We start from the raw sequence: 20,577 nt of genomic DNA on the forward strand, positions 1-20,577 counted from the left end.
GGCGACGTCACACGCACGGCCACGCCCCCTCCCTCTCTCCACGTCAGCCCCTCCGTTTTTTTTCTTCTCTACATCTCTGACGTCACAGGGATCCCCCCCCCTCCCCATACACACTCACGCACGCACGTACGCACACACACAGGCTTGCTCATGTATCCCTGTGGGGACGTCTCATTCACATAATGCGTGCACGGGCCCCACCACCCCTAACCTGAACCATCACAACCCTGACCGGTAACCCAGACCCAAATCTGAGTCTGAACCCGCAAAAACACTCTGGAGTCCTCATCAGGTTAGTGTGCATTCCGGTTCAGGTCCCCACCGGGATATGAAAACATGAAAAACACAGACACACACGCTCAGGCTATCGTCTCTCCGCCACTTCAGACGACCTACATTCATTCCTGGAGACTTTCCCCGACTTTAAACCAAGTCTTCACCTTAAAATATAATGATTTACGTTATGAGGACTCTTGTTTCCTCCCCACAAGAAAGACAACAACATGTGATTCACACTCACACACTCAGTCTGACTCCTCTATCAGCTGTTCATGAGTAAAAGTCCCTGCAGTGTAATTTACATCAGCACCCTGAGTTCAGTCACAGAACTGGAGGGGATCAATAGGCCTTTAAATGCATCACCAAATATTCAAACTTAATCAGCATCAGGTTTGTTTACATCCACCTGTTTTACACATGTTCAGTTTGTGCATAAAAAACCTGAGATTAAATCACAACATTGGATTGTTTTTGTATTTTTGTGCTTGTCTGAAGTTGATGTATAAGTAAAAAAAAGTAAAACGCAAACAGACTTGGTGAATAAATGATGACGTATCTGAAGCATGAAGAGCTGAAAACATCAGATGTGTGAGGAGTGAAGAGGAGTCTGAAACCTTCCTCACATTAACACATGAAAATAACAGAAAAGTCTGTATGGGGGTAAATCACTGTCAATATTATTGTAATTACACACAGATCCAAAAATATATCTCACAATTTGTAAACACAAAAAACGATCTACAAATAGATTCAAAATCCACAAAGTCTTTGTGATCCACAAATATAAAACACGATCGACTACATTGGATTGTTTTTGTATTTTTGTGCTTGTGTGAAGTTGATGTATCAGTAAAAAAAGTAAAACGCAAACAGACTTGGTGAATAAATGACAACATATCTGAAGCATGAAGAGCTGAAAACATCAGATGTGTGAGGAGTGAAGAGGAGTCTGAAACCTTCCTCACATTAACACATGAAAATAACAGAAAAGTCTGTATGGGGGTAAATCACTGTCAATATTATTGTAATTACAAGGCAAGGCAAGTTTATTTATATAGCACATTTTAACAACAAGGTAATTCAAAGTGCATAAAACATAAAAGCAACAGGGAAATATAAAAAAGTTTAAAAGCAACATAAAATATAATAAAAATGCTAAAAACAAAGAAAAAGAAAACAGGACAGTAAAAGTTACAGTGAGTTATCAATAAAAAGAAAAATCTTAAATATTTAATTAAAAGCAGTGGTAAAAAGAAAAGTCTTCAGTCTTAATTTAAAAGAACTGACTGTTTCAGAAGACCTGCAGTTATCTGGGAGTTTATTCCAGATATACGGAGCATAATAACTGAACGCTGCTTCTCCTTGTTTAGTTTTGACTCTGGGGACAGAAAGCAGACCTGGTCCCAGACGACCTGAGAGGTCTGGATGGTTCGTAACGAACCAGAAGATCGGAAATGTATTTTGGCCCTAAACCATTTAGTGCTTTATAAACTAACAGCAGGATTTTGAATCAATTCTTTGACATACAGGAAGCCAATGTAAAGACCTCAGAACTGGACTGATGTGATCCACCTTTTTGGTCTTAGTGAGGACTCGAGCAGCAGCGTTCTGAATCAGCTGCAGCTGTCTGATGGATTTCTTAGGGAGCCTGTAAGGACACTGTTACAGTAGTCGAGTCGACTGAAGATAAATGCATGGATAAGCTTTTCCAGGTCCTGCTGAGACATAAGTCCTTTAATCCTTGATATATTCTTCAGGTGATAGTAGGCTGACTTTGTAATTGTCTTAATGTGGCTCCTCAAATTCAGGTCTGAGTCCATGACCACACCAAGATTTCTGGCTTGATTTGTGGTTCTTAACATTACAGATTGAAGTCGAGCAGTGACTTTCAATCGTTCCCCCCTGGCTCCAAAAACAATAACTTCAGTTTTATCCTTGTTTAATTGAAAAGAATTCTGGCACATCCAGCCGTTGACCTGCTCAATACAGTTACTCGGCGCCTGTATGGGATCATAGTCCCCCGGTGAAATGGTTATGTAAATCTGTGTGTCATCTGCATAATTATGGTAACATATTTTGTTGTTTTTCATAATCTGAACCAGTGGAAGCATGTAAATGTTAAACAAAAGAGGTCCCAGAATGGAGCCTTGGGGAACTCCACATGTCATTTGTGTCAGCTCAGATGTGTAATTACCTATAGACACAAAGTAGTCACTGTCCTTTAAGTAGGGTTAAAACCATTTTAGTACTGTGCCAGAAAGTCCAACCCAGTTCTCAAGTCTGTCTAGTAATATGTTGTGGTCGACCGTGTCGAATGCAGCACTGAGATCCAATAATACTAAGACTGAAATTCTGCCACTGTCAGTGTGTAAATGGATGTCATTGAAGACCTTAACAAGAGCCGTCTCAGTGCTGTGGTGTGGTCGAAAACCTGACTGGAAGACATCAAAACAGTTATTTAGTGCCAAGAAAGCACTAAGCTGTTGAAAAACAGCCTTTTCAATGATTTTACTTAAAAATGGGAGATTTGATATGGGCCTATAATTGCTCATTAGTGAACTGTCTACATTGCTTAATGACTGCAGTTTTCAGGGCATGTGGGAAAAAACCTGAGAGGAGAGACATGTTGACAATTTGTAGTAAATCTGAGGCCATGCATTTAGAAACAATTTTGAAAAAACCTTTTGGCACAATGTCAAGGCAGCATGAGGAGGATTTCAGATGTTGTATTATGTCCTCCAGGTTTTTATGGTTAATAGAATCAAATTGTCTCATGCTATATGAATTGTTTTTAAGTGGACACAGGGACAGAACATATCCTGTTACTGACATGGAGGCACTGATTGCTTGTCTAATTGTTTGAATTTTGTCTGACAAAGGAAGCAAATTCATTGCAGGCCCTGGTGGATAGAAGTTCAGAGGCTACAGACACAGGAGGGTTGGTTAGCCTGTGGACAGTAGCAAACAGGGCACGTGCATTATTAGTGTACACACAGATCCAAAAATATATCTCACAATTTGTAAACACAAAACACAATCTTCAAATGGATTAAAAATCCACAAACTCTTCATGACCCACAAACACAAAACACGATCTACAAATAGATTCAAAATCCACAAAGTCTTCGTGATCCAAAAATATAAAAAAAGATCTACTAATAGATTCAAAATCCATAAAGTCTTCATGATCCACAAATATAAAACAAGATCTACAAAATAGATTCACAATCCACAAACGCTTCATGATCCACAAATATAAAACAAGATCAAAATCCACAAACAAACTCTACTCTCTGATCTTTGTGGGTTTTTAATCCATGTGTAGATTGTGTTTTCTATTTTTAATAATAGCAATCAAGGGAATCCACACATCATGTGCATCTCAAGGCCTTTTCAGGCCAGCCCGTTCTCATTCCCAGGGCGACAGATATGGAGGCTTTGTCAAGTCTTTCATCATCTGGTACCAACGCTCATGGCAGCATTTAGCATCACAGTCCAACACACTGGCAGAAGCCCTTTAGCACCATTGTTCAACAATAAAAAGTGTATATATATATATATATATATATATAAAACCACAAAAGTCAGAGTAAGGAGGTGGTTGGGGTGGCCGGTTGGATTAGAAACCGGACTTTACCTAAGGAGACCAGTTCATTTCCTCTGTGAATCTAAAAGTCATCTTGACATTATGTAGGCTAAGTAGACTTACTTAACTCACGTGATTCAGACACATAAGTCATGTAGATATTTTATCCCAAATCGCAATGTTTGCCTAAACCTAACCAAGTAGTTTCAGTGCCTATACCTAACCATATTGCGATGTTTTGACAACATTAACCACTAGGCCACTAGCATCGGTCGCCATTGCGTCTCTTAAGGTGTTGGGGAGTGAGGTTTGCTCACTGCACGGCCTCGGTCCGTCATATAGAAATCTATTTACCCATGATCCCTCAGAGGAGCTAGCGTCTTGTTAAGAAGAGCTAAGTTCCCCCGTAGTTTTCTATCTGCCTCCAATCTTGACCATCTTTTACTCATTTCTGCTGCCGAAATGTTTCTCAGTGTTGGTGAATTATTAAAAAAACAAAACACCCTCAGTAGAGGGCGCTGTTAACAGGACTGTAGGCAATAGGTGCTGTTATGGGTGCGGACAGAACGGACCCAAACGCAACGCTTGTCAGTTTACAAAAGAGGTTTATTGAGGGAAAAAAGGGAAGAGGGGAGTCGGGAGGTGAGATGAGGTGAGGTGAACAGGACGCCGGCAGACGTGGGCACAGAGGGCCGAGGAGCAGGTGGGGCTGGCAAGGCTCGGGCGAGGCGACCGAGAGGGGGCTGGAGGCCGAGGCGAGGGAGGTGAGGAGCGTGGAGGGAAGCCGGAGGGACGCCGCGGAGGCGAGGTGAGAAGGCAGGTAAACGAGCAAGAAACTGCTGGATTTTGAAAGTATCCAACAGAGAAACTCCCACCCCCTCCCTTCTGGGCTCCTTCCAAAGCCACGCCCCCAAAACACGACTCCACTGGACAATATTATTATTGGATAAGTTTAAAAAGACTGACTTTGATCCAGTAACGAGCTGGCTAGCTAACTGTTAGCAACAGGTAGCTGTGTAACTTATATGATTTCAGACAGAACGGACTCAAATGCAACGCTCAGGTTTAAACTGGTTTATTGAGGAGAGGTAGACGGCGGGGAACACGGGCCCGGAGGACCTTGGAGCAGGTGGGGCCGAAGAGGTTCAGGCGGGAGTGTCGAGGGAAAAAGGAGACCGGGGAGGGAAGGAGTGTGGTGGCAGGCAGACTGGCGAGGAGCGAGGGGGGAGCCGGGGGAACGCCGTGGAGAAGGTCCGTGGGGGGGAGAAGGCAGGTAGGCAAACCCAGCTGACCAGACGGGAGATGGAGGTGAGCGGACCTGGAGGGAAAGACAGACGGACAGACGGGGTTTACTACAGGGAAGCTGGGAACGGAGAAGCAAAGTTCAAATAGGATCAAAGAAGCTTGAAAACTGCAGCGGCACCAAGGCAGGAGCGACGACGACCAAGCGGAGATTGTGTGGTTGAAATACTGGCAGAGACGAGGTTGATTGCTGGCAGGTGTGGATCGTCAGCTGGGCTCAGGAGCAGAGAGAGAAGCAAAAGCCAGGGGAAAACAGAATGCGAGAAAAAAGAGGAGGAATAAACAGGACACTCACCGTCAGCCGGGCTGCCACCACAACACAACTGCAGTCTTTCACCACCTTCAATGAGTACAAGCTCCACTTCCTGGACTTTCTGTTGTACACCTTGCTGTACCTGATAACACAGTTTGTAACACAATAAATCAGCACCAGCTATCTGTATTCCTCGTACTTTAATATTTGACTCATCACTTATAAATGTACTGAGTAAAATGCACAGGACTAATAAAAACACACTGAACTGTGTCATCAGCTTTTCTCCTGGCTGGACTGTGGACACGGGGGTTGAAGTCCAGGCCAGCCAGCGTGGTCCGATCAGCGTACACTGGTGAGAAGCACAGGGTGACCTGAGGGCTAAATTGGTTAAATAATTCATGGCATTACAGTCAAAGGTTTTCACACAGTAGGTTTATCTATGAACAATGTCCAACTCTATAATAAGTAGCTTACAGACCAGAAACGCCGGGACCTTCAGCCAGCGTTGTTTATGTACACTAACGTTGACACGTCTGTCTCATAAAAACACTCAGCTTCATCACCACTTTGTAAAAGAGTAACATTCGATGCTTGACACAAGATAATATTAAACACACAAACAGATTTGATACAAGGTGAAGATAACGTCAGGTGTAAACATAGTATAACTAAAACCCTAGGCAGTGAATAACTAAACCGCCGCAGTCCAAACCTACATTGTCTTGCCTAATATCAGTGTCAGCAAACAAGCTCAGCTGCAGCTACAGAGAATTCATCGTCTCTATTCTGGCGCGCTACACCAGCCTGCACTCGTAGCTACCGTTAGCTGGATGCTAAGAAGGTAGCTAGCGACGAAAGTAACAAATTACCATCAAAATGATAAAAGCTAGATTACCTGTCCAGCAGAAGCGAGCACGGTACAACTTTTCACGCAGGCAGATATAAGGTGACCTGAAAAGAAAACCGGGGACATTTTTGGTTTGGTGGTCAGTATGTCATTAAAAATATGCTATTATGAAATAAAGGAGATTTGGGTTTTAGAATCTGTCAAATATAACTAACTCTTCTGAATGAAATCAAGTCATTTTGAGGCAGGAACTAGCTTTCAGTCAATAAGTAGAGGCTGCAGTCACTTTCTGGCAAGTGGAAAACTGCAACTACGTGAGTTTGGCCATTTAAGGGTATTTTAAGAGGGAAAATGTACAAGGTGAGTTATAATCTGTCAAATAATAACCCTCGTGAATATAATCAAGTCATTTCAGGGCAGAAATAACTTTCCAGTCAATTAAGTCTGCAATCACTTTCTGGCTAGTAAATAATGTATTATATAGATAGTTTTGGCCATTCAGAGGTATTTCAACAGGTAGAAATGACTGGATTGGTTGGTACACAGCAAGTTAAATAATGTACAGTCATAAGGAGAATTGCAAACTCAGCAGTAAGTCATGTTAATTATAGGCTAAATTAGTTTTCCAAATATGAACAAGGATATTAGACACAGGCGGCGTCTCCTGCAGCCCTGAGACCACCTAACTTTTTTAACATGTATTGGTGTATAAAGACGGTTTCAACAAATATGACAAAAAGTGTTTTAGAAACAACAACTTGGCTTCCCTGCCTTTAAATTTATCATAAATTCTATTTTTTATTCTTGTTCAGTGTCTCAGTAAGACATTTACACTGACATAAATAATCAGTCGAAACACAACATAGATTCTATTAGCTCATTGAATTATGTTTTACTGATTTGTTTTATTTTGTAATGTTTAAACCTAATAACGGACTCCAAACACAGTGTTGTGTACGCTGTGTTGAGAGAGCAGAACACATGATGCTGGTAGTCCTGATTTAAAGGTGGTGCACTGCAGCCTCTAGTGGCTGAAATGAGTTTTACAACAACAAACGCGTCCTCCCTTGTTTCCACCTGTTTTTGCAGATAAAAACAAACTCAGACAGATGATCCTGTAAAGCCTTTTTCCACCTGCTCTTTCGTCCTGAACACAGGAGAGAAAAGCTTTTAGAAAACGGATCGCCTGAATGTTTTTCTCTCACTCGCCTTTCTGACGTCTCATTTTCAGGTACGTGGCTGCAGAGGGGAGGCGTGGGGACGGAGCGGGAAACACGGACGTTAGTACAATCATGAAAATGTACTTTAAAAAGTTCTGAAAGGAGAATGTTGAAGCTGCAGCTCCTTCTGAACTGTTCAGTGTCAGACAGTTGATGATGATTCTTTTCAGTCTGGATCCATCTGCTGATTATTTCCTCCATTGATGGAGGAAAAGATTCTGCTGTCACGGTTACTCAGAGCCCAAAGAGACGGCTTCACAGCCGGCGGTCCAAAGATCAGCGTTACTAACAAACATCACAGGTGTCGTTCAGAGAAGCAGCAGATCCTGAAACATCAGACGTTTTACAGGAAAATGATTCAGTTTCTGTCGAACGACTGATTGTTTCACTTGTACAAACTTTTGGAAGTTTCATTTCTAACAAAACAATATATTTTAATGTGTAAAGTAACTAAAGCTGTCAGATGAATGTAGTGAAGTAAAAAGTGCAGCACTTCCATCTGAGACGGGGAAAGACTAAGTCAAACCAGAAGTGACGACAGACTGAGCTGGTGTTTCTTACCGGAGCTGAAGAAGTCAAACAGCTGAGCAGGAACACAGCATCCGTTCCAGGTTTCTCCAAGACTTTACAGGTTTGTTCTGCTTTGACATGAAAGATTTATAAATCATATTAAAGGTTTGTTAAATAAATAAACGGCTCTGAAAAGAACTGTACAGATTCAAAATGAGTTTTCTGTCATCAGGAAGCTTCAACCTTCTGAACAAAGTTTATTTTCTGCATTTATGAACATAAAGAGTCGGCCTGCTCTGAGTGCAATGAGATGACTTTTGTAATGAACGGACGCTATTTAAATAAAACTGATTGAATGGGGGATGAAAAACACGCCTGGGATCACAAACTGGCTCAGGGTGTGTGACAAAGAGGGAGTCTGTAAAACAAGTGTGATTTATGAAACTAAAATAAACACAAGTACAAAAGAAGATGCCACAGCATGGATGCAACCTGCTAGAAGGGAGAGAGTGATCTGAATACACGGGTCCAGGTGAGAGCGATCAGCTGACGACCCTCCCAGTTCAGCCAATCGTCCGCTGAGGTCGGCAGGACAACCTCCAAACAGGGGAGGGGCGTCACAGCTCTCGAATCAGAACTTCTGCAAAGGTGTAAAAAAAACGTTTTTTTCATTCTCTCTCTGACTCACCTCACAGATCAGAGGCCACGCCCACCTCGCCATCACCCTCTTTCTGGGAAAACGCACACACCTCCTCCTAAATGAGGTCATGAACACTTTCTGTCGTCTTGTCTGTTGAGATGTTTCAGAATCACACATGAAGCCACAGGTGAGTCCACCTGCTCCGATCACCTGTGGGGTCAAAGCAGAGCGACTGAAGAATGAAAGAGTGAATACCAGAGGATGAATGTCTCGCTCAGCGTCTCCACCCTGTTAGCCCCTCTTTCTGTCCTGGTGGATGTGGTCTGGGTGTTGGCGTGGCCCCCCACTCCCTGGTCTTTGGTCTGCTCCTGCCTGCCCCCCCCCCCCCGCTCCTCCTGCTCTCGTCAGGCTGAAAGACTCCATGAAGACCTGCTGCAGGGATTTCTGCTTCCTTGTTTCTTCTCTGTGCTGCAGCATCTCCACCCAGCAGCTCCTCCACCGTCACCTTTACCCCAGTCGGACCTCCTCTACTTGGAACAAACACTGCATATTTACCTGCACCCAGAATGTACTTTATGAATCAACACACTCTTCTGTTCCTCAAAAAAAGGAAAGAGTGCTGCACGCCAATCAAACTGCAATCCAATGTTCCTCCTAAAATGTAATCCAGATTCATCATTTCACCTGTTTTCACCATCACCAATAAAAAGTGGAATTTCAAAACGCTCCGACTCGACTGAAATCAGATCTGAATTCCCTTTCTTTCACGTCAGGTTAGGAGCTGTGAGAGTGTCTGTCGCAGCGCCACTGTGAGGTCAGTTCATGTGTCCTCGCCTGTCCCGCTGTCTGCAGGTGTTTTTCAGGAGCAAGAAGAATCGTAAAGTTTTAATAAGCTGAAACTGATTGTCGGACTTTGTCCCGCAGGTGCAGCAAGACGTCAAACATTAATGCAGCATTGAACAGACACAGCGGCGAGTTTCTGACTGAACACACGTCCAGCTGGAGGCTCCGGCACCACAGGTGAGTGAACACACCTGAAACACCTTCCAGCCGGATGAGAGAACGTTCAGAACGTTAAAGAGACCGACGGGTCAAAGTGTAAAGCTTTTTTCTGCGTCAGATATTTCATGAAAACAGTCTGTTTGGAGGTCGGCTGAAATAATAAGGGTGTGTTTTCATGAAGATAATGAAGCACAGATCGATCACACGTAGTTTCACAGCTGGACATGATTTACAGTCACCGTGTCACGTTTCGTTCGTTCTCTGTAAACATCATCCACCCTGAAACCGTCTGATAAAACCTAGAAGAACATTTATGCAGAGTGGGATTACTTTTCTGTCACAGTTGGATTGAACCAGTTTAGTTTCTCAGATTTTAACCTTTGAATTATCAGAAGCTTCAGTCCAAACAGCAGGAAGTTAAACTTTACAACCAGTTTAAAGTCCCGATCAGCTGCTCGAAATGACCTCACAGGGTTATATTGGTTGGATTAAACTCTGATTTATTAAATTTTACCTGTAAATTGGGTTTCAAAGCAGATCCAAATATTCCTGATCCTTAAATCAAGGCCTACCTTTGATCCGGACAAAAGGCTGCATTGGGGTTTATCTAAACTGAAGACCAGGATCTGGAAACTGGGGATCATTTGGTTTCCTCCAAGGTAGACTTCTCACAGATACCGTTACCCAAGATGTTCCTGTGATTTTAACACATTCTGATCACTAATCCAAACCTGCCTCTTCAAATTAGTCTTCACACTTGAGTAGAATTACATTTCACCCGCTGCTATTTGCTGGTTTTATTGTCTCTGCAGCATTTATGTACAGTATCTCCCAAAAGTGAGTCCACCCCCCACATTTCTGTAAATATCTGATTCTATCTTTTCATGTTTCAACACTGAAGAAATTACCCTGTGCCCCAGTGTAAAGTAGTGAGCGTGCAGCTCGTAGAACAGTTTAAAGTAGCGAGCGTGCAGCTCGTAGAACAGTTTAAAGTAGCGAGCGTGCAGCTCGTAGAACAACGTAAAGTAGCGAGCGTGCAGCTCGTAGAACAGTTTAAAGTAGTGAACGTACAGCTTGTATAACTGTAAAGTAGTGAGCGTACAGCTTGTATAACAGTGTAAAGTAGTGAGCGTGCAGCTTGTATAACAGTTTAAAGTAGTGAGCGTACAGCTTGTATAACAGTGTAAAGTAGTGAGCGTGCAGCTTGTATAAAGTGTAAAGTAGTGAGCGTGCAGCTTGTATAACAGTTTAAAGTAGTGAGCGTACAGCTTGTATAACAGTGTAAAGTAGTGAGCGTGCAGCTTGTATAAAGTGTAAAGTAGTGAGCGTGCAGCTTGTATAACAGTGTAAAGTAGTGAGCGTGCAGCTTGTATAACAGTGTAAAGTAGTGAGCGTGCAGCTTGTATAAAGTGTAAAGTAGTGAGCGTGCAGTTTGTATAACAGTGTAAAGTAGTGAGCGTGCAGCTTGTATAAAGTGTAAAGTAGTGAGCGTGCAGCTTGTATAAAGTGTAAAGTAGTGAGCGTGCAGCTTGTAGAACAGTGTAAAGTAGTGAGCGTGCAGCTTGTATAAAGTGTAAAGTAGTGAGCGTGCAGCTTGTAGAACAGTGTAAAGTAGTGAGCGTGCAGCTTGTATAAAGTGTAAAGTAGTGAGCGTGCAGCTTGTATAACAGTGTAAAGTAGTGAGCGTGCAGCTTGTATAAAGTGTAAAGTAGTGAGCGTGCAGCTTGTAGAACAGTGTAAAGTAGTGAGCGTACAGCTTGTATAACAGTGTAAAGTAGTGAGCGTACAGCTTGTATAACAGTGTAAAGTAGTGAGCGTACAGCTTGTATAACAGTGTAAAGTAGTGAGCGTGCAGCTTGTATAAAGTGTAAAGTAGTGAGCGTGCAGTTTGTATAACAGTGTAAAGTAGTGAGCGTGCAGCTTGTATAAAGTGTAAAGTAGTGAGCGTGCAGCTTGTAGAACAGTGTAAAGTAGTGAGCGTGCAGCTTGTATAACAGTGTAAAGTAGTGAGCGTGCAGCTTGTATAAAGTGTAAAGTAGTGAGCGTGCAGCTTGTATAAAGTGTAAAGTAGTGAGCGTGCAGCTTGTAGAACAGTGTAAAGTAGTGAGCGTGCAGCTTGTAGAACAGTGTAAAGTAGCGAGCGTGCAGCTTGTATAAAGTGTAAAGTAGTGAGCGTGCAGCTTGTATAAAGTGTAAAGTAGTGAGCGTGCCGCTTGTAGAACAGTGTAAAGTAGTGAGCGTGCAGCTCGTAGAACAGTGTAAAGTAGCGAGCGTGCAGCTCGTAGAACAGGGTAAAGTAGCGAGCGTGCAGCTTGTATAAAGTGTAAAGTAGTGAGCGTGCAGCTTGTATAAAGTGTAAAGTAGTGAGCGTGCAGCTTGTAGAACAGTGTAAAGTAGTGAGCGTGCAGCTTGTATAAAGTGTAAAGTAGTGAGCGTGCAGCTTGTATAACAGTGTAAAGTAGTGAGCGTGCAGCTTGTATAAAGTGTAAAGTAGTGAGCGTGCAGCTTGTAGAACAGTGTAAAGTAGTGAGCGTGCAGCTTGTAGAACAGTGTAAAGTAGCGAGCGTGCAGCTTGTATAAAGTGTAAAGTAGTGAGCGTGCAGCTTGTAGAACAGTGTAAAGTAGTGAGCGTGCAGCTTGTATAAAGTGTAAAGTAGTGAGCGTGCAGCTTGTAGAACAGTGTAAAGTAGCGAGCGTGCAGCTTGTAGAACAGTGTAAAGTAGCGAGCGTGCAGCTTGTATAAAGTGTAAAGTAGTGAGCGTGCAGCTTGTATAAAGTGTAAAGTAGTGAGCGTGCAGCTTGTAGAACAGTGTAAAGTAGCGAGCGTGCAGCTTGTAGAACAGGGTAAAGTAGCGAGCGTGCAGCCTGTAGAACAGTGTAAAGTAGTGAGCGTGCAGCTCGTAGAACAGTGTAAAGTAGCGAGCGTGCAGCTCGTAGAACAGGGTAAAGTAGCGAGCGTGCAGCTCGTAGAACAGTGTAAATCTGCTGTCCCCTCAAAATAACACATCACACAGCCACTAATGTCTAAACCGCTGGCAACTAAAGTGAGGACACCCCTCAGTGAAAATGTCCAAATTGGACCCAATCAGCCATTTAAGGGGTTGTGTTTTGACAGACACAGTATTTTCTGTATCTATTTTGATATGCTAAAGGTTTTACAGTAAAGTGTCTTTGAGTGTCCTAAAAAGCGCTACAGAAATAAAATGTGTTATTATTATAAACTCTAAATTGAGTGTTGCACGTTATAAGTGAAAGTGTTTTATAGTTCTAACCAAGTAGCAGAAAAAGGACAGCAAAACCCAGTCAGGCCACACCAAGTAGATAGTTGGCCTCCAACAACAGAACTCAGAGTTCACAGCCCTGAATCTGAAGCACGCTTCGTCTCTCAGCTGCTCCTCAGAGGACGATTCGTCTCACTGTCCTCTAGGAGTCCTCATTCAGTGATTGATACATTAACAGTTAAATGTCTTATGTATGAACTCGTCATAAGTGGAGGTAGCAGAAGTAGCGTGGGTGCGGCTGACCCAGGGCCCCAGCTGGGTAGGGGCCCCCTACATGGGCCTCCGGCATTACGCCAGTTGCTTTGTAATACGGCACGAGAGAGTTGCATGCAGGAACCTACCAATGAGAACACAGCCGTTCTTATCAAACTCTTCACTCCTGGTTTCAATAGCAAACCACCACAAGAATGACAATTACAAACAAAAACACTATATTCTAAGCAGACACGTTAAAAAAAACATACATCACAAAGTAACTTTTGTATTTCAAACAAATAGGATACTTATTAGCAAATTTTTGCAAAACTCCCTTCACCACCATGCATCATAGGAATTCTGAGGGATGGACTTAAAATCCAGTGCTCCTTCTCTGCTGCTGATTGGCTCTCACCTTCTTCCACCTGTCAGTTTTGGGGAAAACCCGCACAGATAGAGATGCAGCCGATAAAAACTTGTCCGGTAAAATGTTCAGTCACCAAGAAAAACATTTAGTTGCACTCGACAGATTTTTGGGCGCACTCCGGAGCCCTGTGTATATTTCACATGATGTTCCAGTAACGTTGATGATTCTTAGTCTGTGTCAAAACGGGCTATACTGCTGCCTCAGCAGGTGTCCAACAGGACAGCGAGGCATCGAGTGTTGTTCCAAATGGCTCGAACGATCTCCTCCTGTCTCCTGCCTTCAAACTGCCCCGTAACGCCCGGTTCTGAATTCTTGATGCTGCCTATTACCCAGAAATCAGTGCGGCTACGGCAGTTTACAAAAAATTGCCAAGATAGCAGACAAACAAGCCGAATTCGTATACAAATTATACAATACAAATTTTTTGTAGTTTTCTAGCTTCGATTATTGAAAAGTTAGCAAGAACTAAACACTGAACTATCATATGAGCCCGTGAGTGAAACCAACCAAGTTTGTTCAGTACGATTTCGGAGGTGTCTGTTAGCCATTTGGATAGTGGACCTTGGGTTAGGGGTAACCCTAACCTTGGACCCTTTGCTAAGGCGTGACGGCGTGCCTGTTGATGGCGTGCTGACGTCACACGTTGCCGTAAGTGCTGCCCTAGAAGGCTGTTCAAAACCAAAGTTAACAGAGATGCCTTCGCTTGAAAGTGATACCTGCTGAGGCAGCGAGGCAGCTGCCTTCTGTTTCGAACACAGCCGCAGACTCAACCCTCGTATAAAGACAGTGTTGTTGATCCTTCTCTTCTGTTGTCAGGGTGTCACAATGGCGAGTTCTCTGCTGACAGAAGACCAGCTTCTGTGCTCCATCTGTCTGGATGTCTTCACTCTTCCAGTCACGTTACCATGTGGACACAACTTCTGCAGGAAATGCATCTCACACCATTGGGATGTTAACGTCCCGTGTCACTGCCCGATGTGTAAAGAGAGATTTGATGCAAGACCTAATCTGCGGACCAACATCTTCATCTCGGAGATGGCAGCTCGTTTCAGACAATCAGCGGTAAGTAAAGCGAGCAGCAGCAACTCAAAAGTAAGGGTAAAGGTTAAGATACTTTATTGACACGTACACGTAGTGAAATTCATTCTCTGCATTTAATCCATCTCTCAAGGGAGCAGTGGGCAGCCACTGTGCGGCGCCCAGGGACCAGATCTATGCTAATGTCCGGCCAATGGCACTGACTGAAGAACCAAACATGTGGAGGGAAACTGGAGCACCTGGAGGAAGCCCACGCAGACCCGGGGAGAACATGCAAACTCCACACAGAAAGGCCGGGACGACGAGCTGTGAGGCCACAGGGCGATCCACCAGGCCACTGTGCCGCCCAAAGCCACAAGTTGCCAAACTAGGAGACGTTTCCTGCGATGAATGCAGTGGAATCAAACTGAAAGCCCTGAAGTCCTGCCTGGCGTGTCTGACGTCCTACTGTGAGACTCACCTGAAGCCTCATCTGACCTCGTTGGGCCTGAAAAGGCACCAGCTGGTGGACCCGGTGAAAAACCTGGAAGACAGGATGTGTCCGACGCACGATAAACCGCTGGAGCTGTTCTGCAGGACGGACCACACGAGTGTCTGCGTGCTCTGCACGGTTTTAGACCACAAGTCCCACATGTTTGTTCCTCTGAAAGACGAGCATGGAATGAGGAAGGCCATGCTGGAGAAGACAGAAGGCAAAATGTGCCAGATGATCCAGGAGAGGCGGCGGAAGATTCAGGAGGTGACCCTGTCAGCAAAGCTTAACAGGGAAGCTGCAGACAGAGGGATGGCAGGCGGGGTTCAGGTCTTCACTGATCTGATGCAGTTTCTTGAAGGAGGTCTCACCGAACTCATCGAGACGATTGAAGAGAAGCTGAAAGCAATGGAGCGAAAGGCTGGAGGCGTCATCACAGAGCTCGAACAGGAAATCAATGTGCTGACGAAGAGACGCACTGAGGTGGAGCAGCTCTCCTGCTCAGACGACCACTTTCATCTTGTCCAAGGTTTCTCGGCCCTGAACACCGCTCCACCCACGAAGGACTGGACCGAGGTCAGTGTCTGTCAGCCGTTATATGAGGAGCTGGTGAGGAGAGCTGTGGTGGGAGCCGTGGACAGGTTGCAGGAGACGTTCAGAAAAGAGAAAAAGAAGCTGCTCGAGGCCGAGCTGAAGAGGGTCCAGAAGTACGAAGTGGAAGTGACTCTGGATCCTCAAACAGCAAGTCCCTGGCTCATCCTGTCCGGCGACGTCAAACAAGTCAGTCTTGGAGACACGAAGAAGACTCTCCCAGACAAGCCTGAGAGATTCTACCCGGGCGGGGGAGTCTTAGGAAAGCAGAGTTTCTCCTCAGGAAGATTTTACTATGAGGTCCGGGTGAAGGAGAAGACAAAGTGGGACTTCGGTGTGGTCAAAGAGTCCATCAACAGGAAGGGGAAGATCACCAAGAGCCATGACAGTGGGTTCTGGATACTGAGCGCGAGGAAGGGAAATGAGTACAAAGCTCGTGGCGGCCACGACGTTCCCCTCAGTCCGACGAGGCGTCCTGAGAGGGTCGGGGTGTTTGTGGACTATGAGGAAGGTCTGGTCTCCTTCTATGATGCCAATGTTGCAGATCTGATCTTCTCCTTTACGGACTGCCGCTTCACTGAGAGACTCTACCCGTTCTTCAGGCCCAGCCACACCAGAGTAGACTCCGCCCCTCTTATCATCTCTCCTGTCAATCACACTAATTAGATCCAATCGTTCAGTGTCTCTTCATCTTTATCTTCCTTTCATCTGGTTTTTGTCCCCTTATGTCACTCCCTGATCAGCTGATGTGTGCTGCACATGATTCATATGATCTGTCACTACCCAGAACCACCTAACAAGCCAACCCGTTCTCACTCTTGACCATGGGCAAGAGCCGTCGGCGTCCGTTTGTAACGCAGTGGGGGAAGCCCTTACCTTTAGCATTCAAAACTGATGCTAAGTGTAGGATTATATTTAACAGAAAAGTCAGAGTAAGGAGGTGGTTGGGGTGGATGGAGGGTCAGAACCCCAACTTTCAACCAGGAGACCGGGGTTGGTTTCTCGTGTGAAACTAAAAGTCAACATTAACCCCTTGACGGCTGAATTTATTTACAATTATATAAGAAAATGTATTATTTCTACCGTTCTGTACTATTTTATGTGCATTCAGGTTGATGTTAAATTAAGTGGAAATTGTTTATTTGTCTATGAACATATAAATTCAGGTATGATGTAGGTATGACGCAAACCAAAGCTTGCAAAAGATTCCTATCTGTTATGACCCTGGGGTCATATTTTATATGTATTTCTCTCTCACCCTGCACTGTCAGCTGTTCTCCTCCCTTACAGTGTGTGTGAGTCTATGCAGGTGATGGAGAACAGGTAGGCACACTGGATTGGTCCTGCAGAGCTGATTGCTGCCTCCTGATTGGTCACCTGGATGACAGCGGCCATTTTAAGCCCCGCTGACAGGAACTCCCTGTTAGTGCCAAATCCGTACCGCCAGCAAGAGCCGTTCTTCAGTCAAAGAAGGTCACCGCAAATCTGCCTCTTCAAAATGATCCAACTAAATCTTTCATATCGAGATAACAATGCTTTTTAATCTGGAGATGAAACTGTTCACTATGATGTAATAGGACTATACTTTAGATATTAAAAACCTTATTCAACAGAACATTTTAACATTTTTAATAATGTCAGCAATCTCACAAGCAGCTAGGGTTAGCCAGTCGACATGCATACAATCGCTGACTTAGGTTTAGGCACACACCCTGGTGGTTAGGGTTAGAATAAGATACTGCAGGAAGCAATGCATTTTATACTAACGTAGCTACCTAGCTAGCTCCTAGTGCTTCCGGTCTAGACGGGGCGTCTCATTCAGACGTACCCGGAGTCGTCCCATGTGGACGCCGAAGGGTACTTTTTGCATCAAATAACGCTAATAAAGCGTAAGTATTTGATGCCCTGAGATGAGAACAGACAACAACACACGAATAATCATCAACAGGCACATTTGCACTTTTGCGCACGTAAAGAACGGATCTTGCTGGCGGTACGGATCTTGCTGGCGGTACGGATCTGGCACTGACACTCCCTTCTCTCTCTCTGCCATTCCCAACCCGAGCCTGTGTGTCACGTCTGTGTTAGTCGTGAGTAGAGAACTGTTGTGATCGTACGAGACTTTGTAAGTCAACCTCTGTAGTGAACTTTGAATAGCTTTGTAATTCTGATTATTGTCGTTGACAATCTTGTTTCGTTGGCTTTAGCCATTTTGTTTGTCATATACAGATTTTCTTTGTTGTAGCTGTGTTGTGTCAGCGACTAGCAGATTAGTAGGAGTGAGAAGCCCTTTTTGTTTGCACCATTTTCTCCTGTTTTTGATAATAGAAGCCTAGTTTAGAGCTTTGTCTTTTCTTTACTTTAGGAAAGTGTTGGGTTTCTTAGAATGTTTTGGTTGTTGTTTTGGGCGCTGCTCATCTCTGAAGCAAATAAAAACTACTAAATTGTATTTCCTGTGTTCTGGCATTGCTTGAGAATGGGAAGAGTGGGAAGCCACACATTTATGATACATCCAGGATACCCCTAGACCTTAGGACGTAACATATCGAAGATGCACAAACAGGCATTGGGGGAATACATACGCTATCTCGGCTGCAGTCTGAAAGGAAGAGGTGTGATGCGAACTCGTGACAATCGGCGTCAAGGGGTTTAATATTTTATTTAAGTTACTTAAATTGCGTAAGTTACGCAAGTAATGTTATTAACCTATGTGTTAACTGATGTTTGTAGTGATTTTAACCTAAACCATGATCTTTTCCTAAACCTAACCAAAATGCAAAGTTTCACAACTGTAATAAAATATGTAATATTAGTTGTACTTGTAGTATTAAAATACACAATGTATTTAATACTATGAGATTTCAGAAGATGCCGATTCATTTGTTTTTCTCCACCATGATGCTTCAGTAAAGACTGAACAGATCAACGCTGACTGTTAGTGTGAAAAGCTTCAGGAGGAAAAACAATCCTGCCGGAGTGAACGAGACTCCTCCAGACGAGTGCAACGTCATTTCCTCTTAGGTTTCCACAACGTTTGCTTTAACCTGCAGGTTTTGGGGATTATACCAGGGAGCGAAATGATCCGTGTATCGTTGGTTCTTTGATTATTCCGTTTCATATCCGAAAACCAAAACAAAAAGTTATTTTTTGGGGTTTAAACCGTTTCTTTCCTCCACGTGTTGGATCCCTGCTGGTTTTCACTGATGCGAGGCCTAATCTGCGGACCAATGAGACATTCAGGTTTCTCATGTTTGCGGTCACATATTGATCAAGTACGTCAGCATCCAGGTAACATTTGGTTTGGGGCTGATCTAAAACACCTGGTTACCTGAGTGATCTATGAAAACACCCAACATGTGTATTAAAGGATTTTGTCGAGGCTACGGTGGCATCGATCACTACGTTACAGCCCCGTACACTTTATAACACAGGAGTACTAAAAAAATACACACAGGAAGCTTAGCGCACATGTGGTTCTAACACCGGTCATGAAGAAAACCAAACACAGCTCCTTTGTTTTTCTGTTTCATTAAGTATTTAGATTTTGATGAAGAGCAAACTACAGACGGAGCTAACCGTCTTTCTTTAATTATCTTCTTTTTTAAAGAGATAAGAGTCGAGTGTCATTCAGAGTGAGCCTGCAGGGATGGGTATTGAGTATCGATACCTTAAAAGGGATCAACCGACTCAGTGTCGAAACGTCTCCAGTCAAACCAGTACTTCAATCAATACTTTTTGTAAAAAGATCACGTCAAAAAATTATGATTTGTATGGTTTTGCTTGCAGCCAAACATGCAAGCAACACACTGAAGAAAGAAGAGCAGCCTTTTATTTTACTGTATGTGCCTTCACCCCCTTGTAAGGGCCCGTGTCCACCCAAGTGTTTTTTGCCAGCTGCTCTTCTCAAAATGCCCAGCAGCGAGCGCTAGCGGGTGTTTTTGAGGAGCGGTGTTTTTAACGACTGCTTTGGTTGCTATGATGCATTTGTTGAAAGTAGTTCTACCCGACTGTGCTGGCTGTAAACATGTCAACACAGAGTAGCGTCCTCGCTCTGCATGAAGAGAAGGCTGAAGCAGGTGGAGAGGGAGGACAGTATGTGGGTTCATGAGATTTTGCGGGTGAGGAAACATCTCGGCCCGGTTGCAGGATAGTAACCGTTGCTATGGTGTGGTGTTTGTCCCGCCCCTCCTCTACTGTGATTGGACAGCTGGGTAAAAAGTGACAGTGTCGAGCGCAGCGTTTTTCTTAAAGTAGAAAATTTTTCAACTCTCGGCGACAGGGAAAAATTTGCTCAGCGCCTCGTCACGCTGCTGGCATTTTTACCAGCTTATAAAAACGCGGCACTCCCATTGGAATGACTTGTAAAAAGACGCTTTGGTGGACACGGGCCCTGAGTCCATGCTGATTTTAACAGCCGCTCACCTTCTCACCACAAGCTCGGCTTTCCGTTGGCTTCATCTTCTGGCATCATTTAACACTTCTCTGTACGTTTTTATTTGTTATTTCCGCAGCTCATGTGGTCACTAAACTATTTCACTCTCATTCAAATAGGCACCAAAAAAACCGTCATCGTCGTCCTTCCTCTGAAGATGACCTAGGATGAGGCGCCATCTGAGGGTTTTTGAAAAAAGAAAAAAGAAATACATATCCTTGCTTGTCCATACCAACAAAAAAATAGCAAGGTATCGAATGAAGTGCTCTGTTGGTATCGGTATCACTTTAAGGGTACTGGTTTTGGTGAACTGGTATCGTAAAATTTTAAAAGATACCCAACCCTGTGCAGCAATATCAGCAAGACGATCAGTTTGGGAGGAGCTGAAGTTAGCATAGCAGTCCTCTGTTGTATCAAGACATCACTTCCTTAAATTCAGCGACAGCACTAAGAAACAGACAGAGACAGACAGAGTTTCTGAAGAGTCGAGTGGCCAGCA

General features: G+C 44.0%; 2 protein-coding genes across 3 annotated transcripts; one reads left to right on the plus strand and one right to left on the minus strand.

Moving 5' to 3' along the window:
* Positions 1–4,450: 4,450 nt before the first annotated feature.
* LOC119905559 lies at positions 4,451–8,976 on the minus strand. 2 transcript variants are annotated; one of them, XM_038722711.1, is made up of 6 exons: positions 8,689–8,976; positions 8,052–8,128; positions 7,480–7,816; positions 6,319–6,374; positions 5,463–5,772; positions 4,451–5,183 (listed from the first exon to the last, which is right to left on the minus strand). In XM_038722711.1, the coding sequence occupies exons 3-6, from the start codon at positions 7,562–7,564 to the stop codon at positions 5,011–5,013; spliced, it is 624 nt and encodes a 207-aa protein (XP_038578639.1). In that variant the 5' UTR covers positions 7,565–7,816; positions 8,052–8,128; positions 8,689–8,976; the 3' UTR covers positions 4,451–5,010. The 2 variants fall into 2 exon arrangements, with proteins under 2 accessions (XP_038578639.1, XP_038578640.1); XM_038722712.1 differs by lacking the exons at positions 6,319–6,374; positions 7,480–7,816; positions 8,052–8,128; positions 8,689–8,976 and having other exon boundaries at positions 5,463–5,562; positions 5,690–6,285.
* A 5,394-nt stretch (positions 8,977–14,370) lies between these two features.
* Positions 14,371–16,666, plus strand: LOC119905052 (zinc-binding protein A33-like). The gene is made up of 2 exons (XM_038721754.1): positions 14,371–14,607; positions 14,717–16,666. The coding sequence occupies exons 1-2, from the start codon at positions 14,371–14,373 to the stop codon at positions 16,310–16,312; spliced, it is 1,833 nt and encodes a 610-aa protein (XP_038577682.1). The 3' UTR covers positions 16,313–16,666.
* Positions 16,667–20,577: the final 3,911 nt, after the last annotated feature.

Source organism: Micropterus salmoides, unplaced genomic scaffold, assembly GCF_014851395.1.
Source record: "Micropterus salmoides isolate LMB-PRFRI ecotype aquatic unplaced genomic scaffold, ASM1485139v1 Ms_hic_scaffold_16, whole genome shotgun sequence".
NCBI classification, from domain to species: Eukaryota; Metazoa; Chordata; class Actinopteri; order Centrarchiformes; family Centrarchidae; genus Micropterus; species Micropterus salmoides.

Coding starts and splice junctions, on each gene's coding strand:
- LOC119905559 (XM_038722711.1), bottom strand. CDS start 7,564: ATGATTGTACTAACGTCCGTGTTTCCCGCTCCGTCCCCACGCCTCCCC. Junction 6,375..7,479: donor GAAAATGAGACGTCAGAAAG/GCGAGTGAGAGA, acceptor TTTTCTTTTCAG/GTCACCTTATATCTGCCTGC. Junction 5,773..6,318: donor TGCTCGCTTCTGCTGGACAG/GTAATCTAGCTT, acceptor GCTTCTCACCAG/TGTACGCTGATCGGACCACG.
- LOC119905052 (XM_038721754.1), top strand. CDS start 14,371: ATGGCGAGTTCTCTGCTGACAGAAGACCAGCTTCTGTGCTCCATCTGT. Junction 14,608..14,716: donor CTCGTTTCAGACAATCAGCG/GTAAGTAAAGCG, acceptor CCATCTCTCAAG/GGAGCAGTGGGCAGCCACTG.